Consider the following 20,202-nt stretch of genomic DNA (forward strand, 5'->3'; position numbering starts at 1 on the left):
AGGCAAGAGAAAGAAATAAAGGGTATTCAAATAGGAAGAGAGGAAGTCAAATTGTCTTTGTTTGCAGATGACATGATTGTATATTTAGAAAACCCTATCGTCTTGGCCAAAAATCTTTTTTATTTTTTTATTTTTTGTTGCTTTTTATTTACTTTTATTTTAGGTTTGGGAGTACATGTGCAGGTTTGTTACATCGGTAAATTGCATGTCACTGAGGCTTAGCGTATGAGTGATCCCATCACCAAGATACTGAGCATAGTACCTGATAGGCAGCCTTCCCACCTTCCCCACTCAAGCAGTCCCTAGTGCCTTCTGTTCCCATCTTTGTGTCCATGTGTGTTTAGTGTTTAGCTTCTGCTTATAAGTGGTAACATGTGGTGTTTGGTTCTCTATTCCTGTGTTAGTTTGCTTAGGATAATATTCAAATAACTTTAAAAGATTACACATGAGGTAGAAAGACTGACAAAAATACAACCTAGTCATGTACATATTTTCTACTCTCAATTTCTTATATTAACTTCTAATGATAAGAGCCACCTTGTCCTCACGTTGTCTTATATTCCTGACATTGCTATTCACCAGATCTCTGGATTTCTTTGAGGTTTCTGGGATTCAGAGCATTTTCTAAAAATTCAAGATTTTAAACCTCCATCAAAACTTGTAATGTCTTGCTTTCTTTACTTCTTTAGATGTTGGTCCAAAATCTTAAGCTTATAAGCAACTTCAGCAAAGTCTCAAGATATAAAATCAATGCAATTGATTTTTTGCATAATTCTGGAATGTGCAAAAATCACAAGCATTCCTATAAACCAATAATAGAGAGCCAAATCACGAGTGAACTCCCACTCACAATTGCTACAAAGAGAATAAAATACCTAGGTATATAACTACAAGGGATGTGAAGGACCTCTTCAAGGAGAACTACAAATCACTGCTGAAGGAAGTAAGAGGACACAAATAAATGGAAAAAGATTTCATGCTCATGGATTTACAAACAAGAAAGTGATGAACTGATAGGGTCTTAATTTCAGAAAGGCTCTCATTTTTAAAAGCATGATGCAGAACAACCACAGGTGTGGTTTTATACTTTTTCTTAGCTTTAGTTTAGATGTCATGGTGGTCATAGAAAAGTCAGATCACAGCAGTTCCCTGATAGTTGGAGTCTGGAATGCCACCCTCCTCTTGGGGAGGCCTTTCACCCACCCTCCTTGCAGCCCCTCTGCAGCTCTCCAGGACAACAGCTGTAAAATCAGCATGAGGGTAAAGAGGACACCATGGATATTGTACAATTCATGGCCCAGATCATCTCTGAGAGTCATGGAGAGTTCACTGAAATAGCAACGCCTCTCCTTTGTGCCTTCAGAGGCTGGTACCTCACTCTGTCTCAATCACAGACTACCTCCTGTGCTCTCCTGCACTCAGGAGTGATATATTTATCAGGATAGCTCCAGATGGCAGGAGGAGTAGGCAACTGATTCATTTGCTTCTCCACTCCCAGCAGGCCCCATGAGGGCTTCAGAACTGCGGCCAGCACATCAGTAGTGCCCATTTCTCCTGGGACTGAGGTGTTGCCTCTGATGACTCAATTGATGCTCCAGTCAGAAGAGGACTCTGCAAGGTGAGTTATGGCAGCCCAAGAAGTGAGGACATGCTCAAAGGCCCATCTGCTCCTGGGACTGATTGCACAGTGACTATCCCCCTATTCAGAGGGTGTCACAGTCAGTGACAAGAATGCTCAACTCTCCCTCCACTCGGCCTGACTACTTCAGGCACCCAGCACCAGAGGCCCCTCTAATGACACCGGTAAAGGGAACCAATATCCCAAAGACATGTACAGTTGGCTCTCAATTATCCATGTGTATTTCACTACACTGGAAATATACAATGGATTACATCGTATTATATAATACAGTAAATTAGATTATCCTTGGATTATACCTGGCCGATACCACAAAAGAATGAAAGGAGAGTGAATTGTTATTTTATATGTATAATCCTGGAGTTACACGGTAGCCACAGAAAAGTCAAACAGGTGTTGAACACAAGTGCGTCCACCCCAGCAGCTCCTCTGAAGCTCTGCAGAGCCCATCCTAGGACAACTAAGCCCATCCTTAGTTCTCCTATGGTGAACTAAGAGAGAGATGACAGACAGTGAGACTGGATCCCAGTCCCCATCTCCCAACCAGCTCCCCCCGCCCTAGTATATCAGTCCTCCAGCAAAGATCCCAGGATCCCCTGGAAGACAGAAACAGAGAAAGTACAAGGAGAAAAGAATGGGTTATTTCATCTGAAAGGGCATTTGTAGCAAGACTGTCTTTTTGTGGTCAGAAACATAACCATTTCTTTGTTATTCGTGGTAAAGGAAAAAGCCACAACTGATGTCATAATACAAAAAAAAAAACTACATAAAGTCAGAAATAACCTGTAATCATGAAACATACACTGAACAACAGCCCAGGTTTTAAATCTGATTTTCCTGGCCCAACCTTGTCAAGGAATCCTCTGAAGGTCCCTGTACCCCACTTCATCTCCACTCTGGCAGGCCACCTGCATCCCAGATAGACCATATGTGGGGTCCAAGCCTGAGAGTGCTCAGATAACCATCCACCCCTGAGCTATCTAGCAATCACTGCCTGAGTGTGGGTCAAGCTTACCAAAAGAAAAATGTGCCACATTGGCCCTAACCCTAACCCATATTGACATTTTGGGAGGCCAAGGCGGGCGGGTCACCTGAGGTCAGGAGTTCAAGACCAGCCTGGCCAACACGGTGAAACCCCATCTCCACCAAAAATACAAAAATTAGCTGGGTGTGGTGGCACATGCCCTTAATCCCAGCTACTTGGGAGGCTGAGGCACAAGAATCGCTTGAACCCAGAAAGTGGAGGTTGCAATGAACCAAGATTACACCACCGTACTCCAGTCTGGGCAGCAGAGCGAGACTCTCTCTCCAAAAAACAAAACAAAACAAAACCAAAGAAAAATGTACCATATGACTATGAGGAATTGCAGGTCCTGAAACTGAGTCTCCCTTTCCAATACCACACGGTGAGAAGGCCAGTCTATAAAGTCACTTAGGCAAGAAACACGCAATTCACAGGTCCAGTTTTTGTTTTGTGTTTTGGTGGGGTTCTGTGGAGCAGTTGAGAGCTGAATTTCATTTTTCCCTCTATAAGTCTGTGCTCTCCTAAGCCTGATCACCTAGGTCAGGGACTTGAGCTCGGTCTGCCTCCTAGAATGGATAATGGACACCAGGGCTCAGAGCCTGTTACCTGCTGCACGTCCTGCTGGAAGACACAGAGCTGCAGCCGCTGGTGGAGCCGCACCTTGCGGTGCTGCCAGATGCTCTCCAGCCGTCGCTGGTGATGTAACACCTCGTGCACCACGTCCAGCACTTGGTGCACTGCCTTGGAGTAGTTGGCTGTGGCCGTGAGGGATTCTGAGTTCCCAGGGCTCAGGGGCCGCTGCAGCACATCTAGCAGTGCTTTGCCATCCTGGCTGACCTGCAGGAAAGAGAGAAGTTTAGGTTAAGGGAAAAGGGTGATAGGCAGGGCACAGAGAGAAGCAGTAAGTATCTGCCTGAGGGTCCCTGACTATGCCTTCTGAGAATCTCAGGAATCCCATACCCAGACACCTAGCCAGCCAGAGCTGCCATGATCCTCCAGCCTGGTGGAGGGCCGAGCACCTGGAATTCCCTGATGGGGGAGTTGCTGGAGTGCTGGCCAGTTGTCTGTGAGACTCTCTCCCCTCCTGAATTTCAGCTCTGTGAGGGCAGAGACACTGCCTACTTGCTGCTCTCCCCTCAATGCCCAAAACAGTGCCTGGCACACAGTAGGCACTTGGCAAATTTTAGTTGTTGTTGTTGTTGTTTGTTTGCTTGTTTGTTTTTGAGACAAAATCTCGCTCTTGTCCCCAGGCTGGAGTGCAATCAATGGTGCGATCTCCGCTCACTGCAACCTCTGCCTCCCGGGTTCAAGCAATTCTCCTGCCTCAGTCTCCTGAGTAGCTGGGATTACAGGCGCATGCCACCATGCCTGGATAATTTTTGTATTTTTAGTAGAGATGGGGTTTCACTATGTTGGCCAGGCTGGTCTTGAACTCCAGACTTCAGGTGATCTGCCCGCCTCAGCCTCCCAAAGTGCTTGGATTACAGGCGTGAGCCACCGCGCCCAGGCTTGGTAAATATTTTAACTGACTCACACCAGGTAAGACAGCATAACTTTATTTCAGAAATGAAGTCAATATAAGTTCCCACCATAATTCTCTCCTGGTCTTTCTTTCCCAAATTCCTCTATCTGGCTCTAAAATTCTAGATGTGTGACAAGAGACAAGTTATTTAACCCCCTTGGTCCTCAGTTTCCTTCTCTGTAAAAGAGGGATAATTATGTACATATTTCATAAAGTCATCGTGAGGATTAAATGAGTTAACACACATACAGTGTTTAGAATAGAGCCTGACGTGATACTGGCTACCAATTTTATCTTCACCAGCATCACCATTGATATGGTTTGTCTGTGTCCCCATTCAAATCTCATCTTGAATTGTAGTTCCCATAATCCTCACATGTTGTGGGAGGGACCTGGTGGGAGGTAACTGAATCATGGGGATGGGTTTTTCCCGTGCTGTTCTCATGTTAGTGAATAAGTCTCATGAGATCTGATGGTTTTATAAAAGGGCAGTTCCCCTACACACACTCTCTTGACTGCCACCATGTAAGACATGCCTTTGCTCCTCCTTCATTTTCTGCCATGATTGTGAGGCCTCCATGGCCATGTGAAACTGTGAGTCCATCAACCCTATTTTTTTTTCTTCTTTTTTTTTTTTTAATAAATTACCCAGTCTCAGGTACGTTTTTATTAGTGGCATGAGAACAGAATAATACAACCATCATCATAATCATTATCATCTCCCTCCCATCCTCTTTATTTCCTTGTCATTTTCTTTCTTTTGTCTTTATCCTTTTAAAATACTTTGTTCTCACTCTATACAACCCCCTTCTTTCTTCTGAAAAGCAGTAAAATCCTCATTTTTCTAGAACACGCAGGGAAAGGCTGGGACACTTAGACTGTGGACACACCATCCACATCCCAACACTCGCCCTCAGTCTGAGAAAAGTGGGATGACACTCTCTGCCTTGCCATTCTTCTCACTGGAGTTCTGGCACAATCGCGGGCATCAATAATTCTGGAAAGCGACATCATACAATCAACACCTGTGGCCCTCCTGTACTTGGCAAAGTACCCAACAGAACATGCATCTTTCCAATTTAAAACAGGGGTGACTGGGAATTGATAGAAATGTTGAGTCCCCAAACTTGGTTACCAACTAAATCAAAGTTGGCTTGGAGTCTTCCCCAAAAGAAGACTTTTGGAGATGAAAATGGTCTTTTATCTCATCAGCAAGGTAGGGAATGAGGTGTGCTTCCATCTCCACACCTCTGATGATGAAGCTGTTTGCCGGGTTTGCATACTCCCCTCACCCTTCCTTTGGTCCCTGATAATAGCTTGGCTGGGGGTTCAGGAATACAGAAGCAGCTGTTACTCCTCCTGCCCATGGGGCCACAGAAATGCTTTCAGGGAAGGGTGGTTAGGAGGGGTGCTGGAGCAGAGTGCAGCAGAGGCCAGGAGAGGAAACCAACACCATCCACCCAATCCCACCATCCCCATCTCCCATAATTGACTGCCAGGAGAGTGGGGTGGGGGAAGTAGCTTATAAATAATGCAGAGGTGATGCCCACCAGAGACATGAGTAAGACAAATATCCTATAACCAAACCCAGGAGCGCTCTCTTCCTGGAATTCTGAGCACATGCTGTCTTTTGGCACCATGCTATGTCCAGGGCAGGGTGGTTAGAGATGGAGGCCCAAGTCCTAGAAATCCACCCTGCATGAGGTCCAATTCTCTGCCTCAGTCTCTACATCTGTAGGAAGCAGGGACAGCTCACTGGCCTCTGAAGTGGGGCTGAAGGGAAGGTTTAAGCCTCACAATGCTAGGGCCTGATAATTAATTGAGAGAAATATTGTGTCTATATGTATAATTATACCCACACCTCACATATGTGGAAGTATAATTAATCTCATTTGTACTCTCTATATTAGTATTTTGCAAGGAGTAAATTTAAAGATTCTTGACCCATGGGCAGAGGCACAGTTCTGTTTTAAGACAGAAAGCTTTGGGCCATATGGATCAGAGCTGATGAGATCAGATTTGGCTCATAAGTCCTTCATTGTGCCTTCTACAATGACAGAATACATTACCATTTTTTAGTACTCATTACTGTCAGACACTGGGCCAAGTGCATTATATACATTACCTTCATTTTATTTTTTTAAATTTTTTGTTGAGTACTATGATTTATTTATTTAAATAGTTTTGGGGAACAGGTGGTGTTTGGTTAGCTCCCACTTAAAAGTGAGAATATGGCCGGGCGTGGTGGCTCAAGCCTGTAATCCCAGCACTTTGGGAGGCCGAGACGGGCAGATCACGAGGTCAGGAGATCGAGACCATCCTGGCTAACACGGTGAAACCCCGTCTCTACTAAAAAATACAAAAAACTAGCCGGGCGAGGTGGCAGACGCCTGTAGTCCCAGCTACTCGGGAGGCTGAGGCAGGAGAATGGCGTAAACCCGGGAGGCGGAGCTTGCAGTGAGCTGAGATCCAGCCACTGCACTCCAACCTGGGCGACAGAGCGAGACTCCGTCTCAAAAAAAAAAAAAAAGTGAGAATATGCGATACTTGGTTTTCCATTCCTGAGTTACTTCACTTAGAATAATGGTCTCCAACTCCATCCAGATTGCTGTGAATGCCATTATTTTGTTCCTTTTTATGGCTGAGTAGTATTCTACGGTGTATATATACCACATTTTCTTTATCCATTCGTTGGCTGATAGACATTTAGGCTGGTTCTACAATTTTGCAATTGTGAACTGTCTTGCATTACCTTTATAACCTCAACACTATACTATGAGGCAGGTGTTACCACTTTCATTTCACAGACGAAACGAGGCTCAAAGTGGTTAAGTAACTTGTCTGAGGTCACACAGCTAGTAAATCAGAGAGCCAGGATTCAAACTCAGTTTGACTGTGGCAAAAACCCTTATTCTTACCCAGAAGCCATTGGTTCTTAGACTTCAATGTGCATCAAACTCAAATAGGGTAATAGTTATTAAAATGTAGTTTCCAGGTCTCACTTCTTGACATTCTGATTCAGTCTGGGGTGGTACCCAGGAATCTGTATCAGGTGAGTCTGATGCAGGTGGTCCAGGAACCCATTTTAATACTCCTCTAACTAATCCTGCCCAGAGGAAACACATGGGCTGTATGTGAATTCACTTCTCCTCATCCAGCTTCCTTAATCAGCCCATCCCTCTGCATCCCTCAGTCCCCTTCCCCAGAATTCATGCCAGTTAGTAAACATACTAACTTGTGTATATCTACACAGAGGTACCTATGTAGCTATTTCCTTTTACTTTGAGACGACTGTCAAGAGGTTTTTCTTTCCGTTTCTTAACTTTACAGCAACCCCCTGCCTTTGATTTTTCAATGGAAGAGTCTTTGTCCTTCACATTCACGGAAGCTTTTTACTCCTGCAAACACTTATCTCCACGCTGTGTGTTTTCCTCTGGATCTTCTGGTGAGAAAATTAATATTTTTTTGATGAGCTGCTTCATAAAAAAGGTGGCAGGGCTAGTGCATACATGTCCATTCACCAACCAGAAAGCAAACTCCAGAAGAGCACAGCTTCATTTTCTTATATTCCTCCCCCAAGAGGAGAAAGTCCAATCTTCACACACAGGATAAGGTAGGTATATGGGGTGTGTGTGTGTGTGTGTGTGTGTGTGTGTGTGTGTGACAGACAGAGAGAGAGAGAATGAATGTGAGCGCACCAAAGTGATGCCTAATAATGGCCCCAATTTGTTATCCTTCCTGGTTGGAGACATTACAGTTCATAGATCAAGGTTCCTAAAGATGTCACCAAAAAAAGAAAAACAGCCTCTCTTCTTCTTAGTCCCACCCAGTCTATTTCACAGTGCACAGGCCAGTGCCCTTGTCACCCACCCACATGCAGAAATGCTCAAGACCCATGGTTGCCCTGTTCCATTCTCACCTCTGTGTAGGCTTGGGTCACCTGCTCATACAAGGTCTGGTGGTGGTGGATTGCCAGCTCTAGGTCCTGCATCTCGGACGGAAGACCACCTTCGCTGCACATCTTGCACCAGGCGTCCACTCCTGACAGAAACTGGAAGGAGACGCAGGGTGGGTCAGTGGGGGAGCACTGGGGGTAGGGAGTTGGGTGGATTATGGAGAGAGTGTCAGATACCTTGGGAAAAAACATCAGGACTTCTGAAAGCCTTCAGAGACCACTGTAGAGGGTAGAGTTTTTTAATTCTACAAACACTAACTCCTAGTAGGAAATCAGACCCAGGTACCCATTTAGGAAGTATAGTCTCCACAAAATTGACTATTATGAAACTGTAGGGGGCAGGTGAATCATCAGATGTTCAACAGGTTATAGCTACACACTAACTGTAACGTCCAGGTATGGTCAGCTCACCACATTCCACGGATACATTAGAGCTTCTTGCCCCATGCACACTCACAGGCATATGTGAGGGGCTGTGTGTAATATAAGGAGATGTTCCACATCTGTGCTTTACAGTGTGTACATCCAGTTGTGAAGACAAGCAAAAAACACCTCACACAGACCATCAGGAACCCAGGGAACTTGCAGAGACCATCCCATATGGGATGCAGACTGCCCTCAACAGGTCTCCCACTGTTGGGTCAGTCCCCCGAAGGGTGGAAACGAGAGAGGCAGTCTAGGGGGACAGGCTGTGCTACACCTACTGCATCCCGGGTTGTGATATATAGACACAGATTTTGACAGACATCAAATTATTTTAAAATTAAAATTAACAGCTGTGGAAGACTATGGGTCTTCATGCACAAAGGGTAAGCTAACTGAAATCACTCCGATTTATTGGGTGGAAAAATGCACCTTGAAAATGCAAATAATTCACCCAACAGTCTGGAATCGTTCTGTCTGTGATTCCTCTCGCCTGGATGCACAGCTCCATTTAAATTAATTGCCTAAATACCTTTTAAACCCATTGCCAAGAACAGCCCATATGAGGACAATAAAGAGCTGCCTAAATAAATGCATGGAAAAAAATAGCCTTGAGTCATTTTTTTCCCCAGTTAAAAAGAAGCATGGTTTATGAGTGTCCCTGAAGGACTAGTAATACCTACAGAAATTGCATTAAAAAATAGATATAAATAAAATTGCTTCCGATCCAAACCAGCCCAAATCAGGAAACATGAAATAAATGTGCACTTCTCCAGTTTTCTAGTTCTGGCACTGCAACCGTTGCATTCTAGTTTTATTGTCACTGTCAGCTTTCAGTCCCCAGCCTGTTGATTGTTGTGGTTGACTTTTCATTCTGTACATTTTGTAACACATTAGACCATTTCTTAGCAATTCTGGAAGAGTGCCAGGTGCCATCCAGTATCAGATCATATAATATGTACATGCTGAAATCTCAGAAGCTTCTTTGCTCCACCAATACCTACTTTAGAAATGACCCTAGGAGCCACTTGACATTCTTTTGTCAGTCATGGGGGGAGCACTGCTTCAAGGCTCTTGGGATTTCTCTGCAATATTCTAACAGGTGGCCTGTAGCATATCCCACAAAATGGGATATACCTCAAGGATATAATGCCAGAGAGACAAAGAGAGAAGCAGTGGGTCTTCCTTACCAATCTGGGCAAACCTTGAATAAAGTATGAAAGTGATATGGTTGAAGAGAGAACAGAAAATTGGACATCAATATTCTCATGGCCCTAAGAATGAACCAGTCACTATCAGTCACTACCACCAACAACCTTAACAACAGCGACAAAAAGATATGGCCACATCCCTCTAAAAGTATAGGGTTGGGCTTGACACAAGTATTATTTCAGTCTTTGGGAAGTTCTCAGGTGGAGGAAATAAAAAGATACCAGGATAGTACGTGGTGCAAATACCCATAGTAGTAACGTCCACTGTTTAGTAAGCACTCGAGGCACCTTACATATCCCATCTCTCATGTTGTATCTTTAGCACAGTCCTGTGCTATCTATGATTAGCTCCACATTATGGAAAAGGAAACAAGCTCAGAATGGTGACATGACTTGTCTAAGGGTGAATGGTGGAGCTGGGATCAGAATCCATGTGTCTTGCCTCAAAGTCTAGACTTTTAATTATGCTATGTTGCCTTCCACGCTAGAGAGGGTAACAGAGGGAGAGATTTAAGGTGTGACCAGGTGTCTGACTCTCTTTGGCCTATGTTACCCAAATGTAATGCAAAGAAAGAAATGCAGAGGTTAAGACCATACGCCTAGTGTTAAACACACCTGAGTTGATAGCCTATCTACTCATAGACTGTGTGATTTTAGCAGTGGTGTGTTAGTAAATGTTTAACAACCAGTATATATATGTATGTGTGTATATGACTATATATTACATATATACAGGTAAGTGAATTTACAAATTCTACTGATATAAAGAATGTATAACACACCATTGCTCTGTATTGTATACAATGCTCTGTATTGTATATTTAATGTAGCCAGTTGATTCTCACAGGATGCTTTTGACCTATGGTTGCAACTGACAAACATTTATAGTTTTGACACACATGCTAGTTGATATTTTCATTATGCTAAGGAGTGAGACAAAGGTGAAAAACACCTTAATACTATGCCAGAACATCACTTGTTCATCAAGGATGTCAGTGACTTCTTTGCTGAACCAAATAACAGCTTTTGAATATTGGAATAATATTTCCTTGATTTTTGTGTGTTATTCACAATGTAACAGCTATACACAGGACACATTTTTAAGTTTAGTCTGCATTTTCAAACGCTTTCTCCCTCATTTTCTTTAGACTCTAGGCAACAATAAAGCAATGAATTAATCCCTGGTTTGTAGCATCTGATAATTTCTATAATATGAAACTCCTACCATGGTGTATTTTAAGCTACCAGTGTGACATCACCAACATGGAGTCGGGAAGAGTAATCCACACATAGCACACAACTGTATGGTATTTCCACCACAGAAAAACATAAATACATAAAAATGATTTCAAAACATAGGTAATAACAACAGGTTGTAAAATAATTAGCAAGTGATGAGTTTTGAGTATTTATTAACTTTGCTTTTAACATAACATATTTAATTATAAACCTACATAATTAAGCAATAGTTAGAATGTGATAACCAGCTCACAAAATTCCTGAAAATTTAACAACTGTCTATGAGCTGGTTCACTACAGGCTCCAACACATCGTGGAATCTTAGGCAGGCCAATCAATGTCTCTGAGTTTCAGTGTTCCTCTTTGTAAAATGGGTTATCATGTAACTGGCCAATGCCTGGCCACTTAGTAAGTACGAGTAATTATTATCTTGATCCATTATATTATTATTATATTACCATTATCCATAGCAAATGCTTCATGTAAAATTAGTTTCCCCCTGCTCTCAGCACCTCAATGATCACTTTACATTCACCCCTTTGATCTGTGTTCTGAGAATGCACACTACGCGGACAGCCCACATATGCACACGTGCACACACAACCACTACCAAGCAAAATGTAAAAAGGCTCTGGGTACCCTCTTGTTTGTATGACAAGCAAAGTCACCAAGAGTTACCAAGGTTTCTTTGTGCACACAGGGGCCATGAATGTGGTCGAACATAGGTTATTGTTGCAATGACTCCACAGGGTCTTCAGTGTTTCAAAAAGACAGGCGGAGCACTCTATAGACAGTGTGTGTGCTCCCCTCCAGCCCTTCCCTGTCTGTGCCCAACCCTTCGCAGCAACAGCAGCTGCTGCAGGATTCTGGGCCTTACCTGCTCAGCCTTCTGGTGGAACACAGCAGACATGGCGAGAATGGTGCTGCGTTCATCCAGGGCAGCGGCGAAGCTCTTCCACTCCTGGTCCAGCTGGGTGGAGATCTGCTTGATTTGCTGTGAGGCATAGTGGCCGGCCTCAGAGAGGCGGGAAGCCACGGACATGATGCGGTTGATGTTGACGTAGGCGTTCTAGAAAGCAAAGGGGAGTGCTCAGTGGGGCGGGCTCAAAAGACATCCATTGGGCACTCTTGTGGGGCACATATTTGGGGAAGGGAGCTGCCCAAAACAAAAGTCTGAGAGAGGCTGCTACAGGCCATATTAGTGTATTTGTTTTTGGCCCAAGGGAAATCTTTTCCTAAAATTCAATTTCAGTAAATAGCAGGGAGCTCTCATTGTGGGGAACCAGCATAGATTTTGTGCCAACTATTAATGCACTTTAATGCAGTCACTTTACATGGACTGCTTTATGTAATCCTCACAACTTATGAAGTCATTCCCAGGGATGGCACATAACTCTCAAGAGCGCTCTTTGGAAGTGGTGGCTCAGACGTGGGCACAAGCTAAAGGAGGCAGAGACATCTCTCTTGTTCAGGGGAGAGCTGTACCCAGGACACTATTGCCATCTACATACAACAAACAGGGCAGAAGTACTCATCAAAGAGGGCAAAGGAGACATGGCAATTCCACATCTTCCTATCACCTAGCAAAATGTCCCCACCTTCCTCCTACCTCCTTCAGCCCTGCCAAAAGAGCTGAGGCACTGGTCATCAAACAGGGTTTAAATAAAGACAGCATTTGAAGCCACACACTTTTCCATGCTAATAATAAGGTCTGTGAAGCCCTTTCTTAACCCTGCTTGATTTAGGAAGATTTCCCCACCTGACCCCAAAAGGCATCAAGGAGGGGCTCTCTTGGCCCATTGTCTCCTGTCATCTTGTGTTTTGTTTACATTCATTCTCATCTTTGCTTGCTAATTAAAAATTCATGAACATGTATGCTGTTTCCTACTAGGTCACTGAAAAATGCTCCAGGAAGGAACAAGACAAAAGAAAAATCTCACAAACATAAGACAGTAGTGATTATGGCTATTTTTAACTGCTATCTCCTATTAGTTGTCTGAGGTGTCAAAACAATCAGGTAAGGTTGTGGCATCCACAGGGAGCTTTTCCAAATCACACAATATGTCTGCATGAAGGAGGACGAGGGAGGCAGATTATTCACACACCTTCATTCTTTGTTACAAATCTTCTCAAATGATTATACATATTCTGCAGTAACAGTATTTTCTCCAGGTTCTATCAACTCAGGTGTAGTTCATTAATACTGAGTAGGTTTAATGAAGGTTCTTTATTTTCCTGTCTCACTTCCCTCATGATGCCCATTCGTCTTAGCTGTCCCTGACTTCTGAGCACTCCATCCCAAACCTGGGCCAGGTTGGTAGGGTCTCTCTTAATTTAAAATGTCTCCGTGGAAATTTAAAAAGTTAAGTGAAGAACTTCTACACAAATCCCTCCTGATATCTAATGACTCCTATGTGTCATCTCTTTTTTTAGTCTGTCCTGAGACCTTTCTGACACAGTGCATTTCCCTAAGAGAACTAGGATATTACTGATTCTTGTTATGGGAAATAACTATCCCTCAAAGTTGTAGGAACCATTCGCAGCCTCGTTTTCTGAGTTAGGACACAAATTCTACTGAAAATTAAACTCTATTTATAGAACTGACAAAAAAAACCACTCCGCACTTAAAAATAGAGAGGAAGAAGGAGGAAGGAAAAGCACACACTGATTTTGACAGTTTTATCTTCTTTTTTAAAAATTCAAGAGCCGGACAGTTTTATCTTCTATGGGAAGAATCGTATGGGAAGTCCCTCAAATCTCCTGCTCATGTCATTGTCTTACTTTGGGTTCTCCCCAAAGCAGACCTTGAGACGATTATTTGGGAGACAGAGTTTACTTGGGCATGGTCCCAGGAAGCATAGTGAAAGGGAGGGGAACTCAACGAGGAAAGGGAGGGAAATGAATAAAGGATATGTTAAGTTCTATGAGCAACTGGGGTTCAATCCCTATTGAGATGTTTTGAGAAACTATAAAACATAGCTCTGAGCTGTACCACTGAGGGGTGAGGAATCTGGGTTACTGATGCACTAAGTCCCATTGATCTTTGGTTGAAGGTCCTTCCTGGGGTAAGTTCCTGGCATTTCCATCCGAACCCACAAACAGACCAAGCACACTTCTGAGGTCAGAGAGTGATCACCGCAGATAAATGCAGGAAGCGGTCAGTCTGTACGAGAATCACCTGCAGATGACCCCCAGGGCAGACTGAGGCCATACGGGTGGGACACTGACAGGGTCTGATACAGCTGTCCTCCCAAACTGGATTCAAATCCTGGAATCCATGCTCCTGCCCCCTTACCCAGATCTATCTAGGTTGTTGGGTTTTCCTGTCCTGGAGAAAGGCCTTGTGTACTCTGGCCAGATGGAATGCAAGAAAAGCAGTAAGAGCAAGGCATTACCCTGTCCCCAGATATATCCTATAGATACCCAGCCCTTTGTCACTGCCTATGACATTCTCCTCCCTCCCAAGGCACACGGGGAGGTATATTTCTGCATACTTTTGGGAAGAACTTTCTAGCTATTAGAGGTGTCCAACTGTGGCTGCTTCTGTAGACTCTTAACACCTTGTCACTCATTCAAATATTTATGGAGAGCGGGCCAGGCTCTGTGTTGGGGGCTGTAGGAGATCAAAGAGGAATAAGATAGGATTCCTGCCCATCCACCCCCTGCCCACAGGGGCTCACAGCTGAGACTTAAGACAAGTCCTCAAATAACTGTAATTTAAGGCAAAATGAAGCAAGTGCTTCCACAGAGGTAGAAACGACTCTCTGTGGGGATTCGGAGGGAAGGGATCTGAACCACTGGCAGGGCTGTTGGGAAGAGGCTCCCCGCATGAAAGAGGGTGGGGAGGCTGGCAGTCCTCCATGGTCCCCTTCAACCTCTAAGCCTGTGATCACAGATTAAAACTGAAAGCAAATAAACAAACAAAAAAAGACCACAGCTTACAGTTCACATTCTAGAGTAGCACAGTAAATGCTTTTTTTGTTTCCTTATCAGCAGGCAAAGAAATGTCTTGCTAAAACTAACAAATAATTATGCTTCACAAAAGAAGCAGAGGCAGTATCCCTCATAACAGAGGGATAAACATAATGTTGACTTATGAATTTGCTCATTGTTCTTCCCTATAGCCCCTTTTCAGAATATCAAACACTTCAGGCAAGTCACATTGCCTAAGTTCATCATCATCTTCTTCATTTTCCTTTGCCCCAGAAGCTGAGAGAAATGGGCAGATAGATTCTAAACTGCAGTTGTCCCTGGGTACAAGGATAGCCACACAACAAATGAGAAGGGAGTAATGGCAAGGAAGGGCTCCAATGACTTAAAAGGAAAGAATGAGGTTAAAGAGCTGGATTAGGAGTCTGAATAAATAAGAGTGCTTACTCATTAAGCATAAACAACATTTCATGGCCTTTGGTCAATCCATTTGTGCGGTTCTTCTGGGTGACTGTTTATGCCCTTATTAGGAACATTTGGGAGTTATGTTTGTCCTTGGGACATGGCCAAGAGGAATGGATATTTTGGCTCTTTACAGCCCTCCCATTTCCTACCAGCTGCCCCCTCCACTCTCTTCCATCTGCCTGGCTCTCCCATTCTTCCCTGCCAGCCTTAAATGCCTTTCCATCTGCAGAGCTGCCCATTAGTCAAGGGCATTAAAGTCACTGGGCCAGGAATCAAGAGTCATGAGCTTTTGTCCCAGCTCTGGCATTCACTTGAGATGTCACTTGACTTCTCTGTGCCTCAGTTTCCCCATCTGTGAGGGAGTTGACCTAATGATCTCAGACATTCCATTTCTGAGTAAGTAATGTCAGTTCCAGGAGACCAGGAGCACAGTCTGCCTACTCCAGAGGTACATGTAGTCCAGGCCTGCTGTCCATGTCTCAGCAGGCTGAGATGCTGGCTCTGCTCACTGCCCAGTAGTGTGAGGACCAAGGCTGGAGCTGGACCCCCTGAGTCCTTCAGCATCCAGGTGACCAAGGGCCAGAGGCCTCTCCCCCTCTCCTCTTTAGCCCCTTCCCCTCAGCTGAGATGCTCAGACTAACCAGCTTCCCTGGCCAGAAGATAATAACTTGACTAATAATTCTAGCTTGATATGTGTCTTCTTAAATCCTTACCTTAAAACTGATTTATTAAATTTAAACTCCCCTATATATGCAGTCTGTTGTTATTAAATTATTGTCATTATCCAAAGTATGGCACAGCCCGAGGTATAGACACAATCTACCCTGCAGAAGGCAATGCACCTGCAGCATGGTCTGTTGCATCATCTACCCCATCTTACCTGCCCCTAAAGCCTCTCCTCCTCATAAACAAGAAAAATAACTAAACTCCAACAAAATCTCAGTAACTTAAAAACCATGTGTATTGACACCCCGCCCTCACTTTTGTTACCCACAAAATTCTTTTTTTAATTCCTGCAGTCATTAACGGAGATCACAGGATGGAGAGCCCTTTCTTCTGAGGCCTTGTCCCCTGCTGTGATTAACTGAAATCAGTGGAGCAGAGTCATTGTCCTGAAAGAACTGCTTGGCAGAATCTTGATCAAAGTTTTCAGCCCCGCCAAAAGGGCTCCCACTTCCAACCTAATTCCTGGCTTATGCCTACTGGCTACAAAAAACAAGATAATGATAGCTTTCCATTACAAACCTTAGCTAAATTTTCTCTTTGTGATTTCTTATGTGGTATACTGAAAGAGATACTGGTTATTCTAGAAATAATCATTTGATGCAAGTTATCATTTTGGTAACCTTAACCTATGTGTCAGGGGTTGATTATAAGAGAAGATCATTGCCAAGAGAAGGTATTATTTGAATCCCATTCATTTCACTCCTAAAAGCAGAGGTGAACTTTACACTCCTGTGGTCATAGGTCCCCACTCTGAATTAGACACACTCTCTGTGGATTACATGAGATAACATAAAGCATCCAGCTAGATGTCTGGCACAGAACCAACAGTGCAAAGAATGTCGTATCTTTTCCCTCATTCAGTTCCAGGAGACTGGCATTAGCTCCCCACATTAAGTGCATACCAAATCAAAGTATTAGTAAAAGTACAACAAAAGAAAATCTATCAACGATTCCAACAAGAGGCAAAATAAGCGAAGTCCCATTGTCTTTCACAGAGAGCACAACACAAGGTTCCTACTATTCCCTACTACAGCTGTTAATGCTGCCCTAGCCACTTACCAGGCTATGCCCTACATGCCACAAACCCTCTGCTCCAGACACTCTTCCCCTAGGAGTTAAAGATCTGGAGCTCAGAATTGTCTGTAAGTTTTTCCTTGACCCAGAGAGATCAGAGGATTCAGAATCAGCCCATAAGGTGCTTTCTGAGCCATGCTATTTCAATACAATGTCCTTCCATACCTTAAGTTGGAAAAATAGAGTTTTTATCTCTTGAGATAGTCTTCTTGGGGTGCCTCCACCACCTTGGCATGTGATAGTCACATCCAGAACACTCAGAAGTTGGGCCATCTTGTCCTCATACAAGGAACAGATTCTTCTCCTTATCCCAAACTGTGTTACAAAAGGTGACAGAAACCTCCTCCCCATGCTGGGTGTTGGGGTTCTTTACTTTGTGGTCTATGGGCAACGTGACTTGTCTTCAGCAGGAGAAAGACAGAGTGAGCTCATCAAAGAGCTGTTTCATCTCTGCAAGGAACAAGTCCTGAGCACAGGGTTCTCAATTCCTTTCCACCTAATGGGGCTACAGCTTTTTAATCATTATTATGAAAATGAAAGGTGTGATCTGCCTGTCAGATCAATACAGGAGGCAAGGTATAACCACCACTTAGGGGACACTTTCCCTGAGGGGCTCTGCCCTCTCAACAAGCTCTTGAGACCTTGACTCTCCAAATCCAAAAGTCAAGGGAGGGAGACCAGGCAAACAACTAGCTGAGAGCCAAGGTACTCAGCAAAATAATTCGGGTCAAATGAAAATCAAATGCTCAATCAAAAAGCTACTACAAAATATAAACAGTATTGCCTCAACTGAGAAAACATTATACATACCAGGGAGGCACAACCAAATAGTACCAGCTATTGAATGTTTCTTCTTCTTCTTCTTCTTCTTCTTCTTATTATTATTATTTTGAGATGGAGTCTTGCTCTGTTGCCCAGGCTGGAGTGCAGTAGCATGATCTTGGCTCATTGCAACCTCCACCTCCCGGGTTCAAGCAATTCTCCTGCCTCAGCTTCTCGAGTAGCTGGGATTACAGGCGCACATCACCACGCCCGGCTAATTTTTTGTATTTTTAGTAGAGGCGGGGTTTCACCATGTTGGCCAGGCTGGTCTCAAATTCCGCCCACCTGGTCCTCCCAAAGTGCTGGAATTACAGGTGTGAGCCACTGCGCCTGGCCTGAATACTTATTTTGTACCAGATATACATGATGGTGGAAACTTTACTCTAGGGTCTTTTTCTCATCTCTATTATGTATAGTAATTATCGTATAAAAAGTTAAAAAAAAATTGGTATATATATATGTTTTATATATACGGTAATTTATATATGCACGATAACAATGATCAGGGAGAAACAAGGGTTCTATTTAAAACTATACACGACGGAGCCTCCCCACTGAAGTTAATAATCAGAATATCAGATGTCAAAATACCTGATGGAGCTAGGAAATTTATGTTCAACCTCCTACTTTTATCAATTCACTCTTTTTATTGAGGTGCAAAGGTTGTTGTTTGTAGTTTATTTCTTCCCCACTATAAATAATGCTAGTGGTTTATTGGTATTTTTAACTTTAATAGATTTGGTGTTTTATATTTCCTTTTTCTTATAGATGGATTCTAGCCATGTTGCCGAGGCTGAACTCCAACTCCTGGGCTCAAGCGATCCTCTCTCCTAGCCTCCCAAACTACTGGGATTACAGGTATTTGGTATTTTAATTTTAATTTTAAAATTATTTTAATATATCTTTAATACATTTAGCTGGGTTGCACTCCATCAAAGCTGAAATTACTCAGATGTCCCCACCTCTTTTGACTTCAGCAAAAAAATATATTTTTTTAGTGAAGTACAATTCACACATAGTAGAATAAACAGGTTTTAATAAAATGACCAAAACTGCTTTTCTGAGGAAAAGCATTAAAAAACACTTTATTTAAAGTTTTTAGAAGCCAAGTTCATGCAACAATCTCATTTTACAGTTAGGAAATAAAAAAAGGAACCGAGCCATTGCTTGTATCTACCTAATGTGTGATATATCAGTCAAGCAACATGTTCAAAGAAAGAGGAAGAATGAGACTAGAACCCCGGCATCTTGATTTCCTCCCTACGTGGCCCCTCTGCTTATTGCTCCCTTTTTCTTGTGCCCTGCAGCTTATATTAATGTAAATTTTTATTTTCTCAATCTCAAAGCCATGAATAATAGTATTTGGAGATTTTCCAATACAGTTTTCAGAGACCTTGTGAGTAACATTCAGTATCAGTAAGAAAATAAAGAGATTGTGTCAATGCAATGGAGAAAGCTCAGCCTCATCTCCTTTCTCCAGCTTAATAACACCATATGTATTACTTACATCTTTGCCAGTACAAAACTCACTTTGGGTCCTAAAGCTGTTAAATCATTAGTTTATGATTAATTAGTTTAACATTACCATGTAAACCTGCTGATCCCACCTCGAAACATATGGACACTGGGATAGTAACATCTGGAATAAGAACTGCCCATCCTTGAAACTATACTACAATAGCTATGAGATATGATGAGCTGTAAAGGAAACTTCCAACTTCTGCCTCCCATGAATCACAGGGTGCCCTCTGGGGGGCCAAATGGGGCAGCTGATTGATGACTATCTGATCAGGTCTGGCCAAACAGGAGGTCAAACCATGTGCAGGCCATCTGTCACTGCCGGATGGACAGAGAAAAGGAACAGGAATAGGGCCGGTGCTCAGCAAAGATAACATTGGCTCATGAGTCCTGTCCCTCTGGCCTGGCTTGCCGTAGCAATGTTTCCTCCAGCAATTGCTTTACAAACCATTAAGCAGTCATGAAAACAAGCGCCTGGCCATATGTCCAAAGGCCACAGGAAACCCAGAAACAGCTTTCAGAAAAAAGACAGGCTGGGCGTGGTGGCTCATGTCTGTAATCCCAGCACTTCGGGAGGCTGAGGCGGGCAGACCACGAGGTCAGGAGATAGAGACCATCCTGGCTATCACGGTGAAACTCCGTCTCTACTAAAAA

General features: G+C 43.4%; 1 protein-coding gene across 12 annotated transcripts in view; it reads right to left on the reverse strand.

Annotated features, from left to right (window-relative positions):
- The window catches only part of KALRN (kalirin RhoGEF kinase), a 684,488-nt gene that overhangs the window by 377,914 nt on the left and 286,372 nt on the right, over positions 1–20,202 (reverse strand). For all 12 annotated transcript variants that reach the window (XM_017855309.1, XM_017855307.1, XM_017855308.1 and 9 more), the window contains exons 7-9: positions 11,891–12,082; positions 8,105–8,236; positions 3,270–3,500 (exon numbers count right to left, since the gene is read on the reverse strand). In XM_017855309.1, coding sequence (XP_017710798.1) covers positions 3,270–3,500; positions 8,105–8,236; positions 11,891–12,082 — 555 coding nt within the window. The remainder of the gene's footprint in view (positions 1–3,269; positions 3,501–8,104; positions 8,237–11,890; positions 12,083–20,202) is intronic.

Source organism: Rhinopithecus bieti, unplaced genomic scaffold (genome assembly GCF_001698545.2).
Source record: "Rhinopithecus bieti isolate Rb0 unplaced genomic scaffold, ASM169854v2 scaffold_39586, whole genome shotgun sequence".
NCBI lineage: Eukaryota > Metazoa > Chordata > Mammalia > Primates > Cercopithecidae > Rhinopithecus > Rhinopithecus bieti.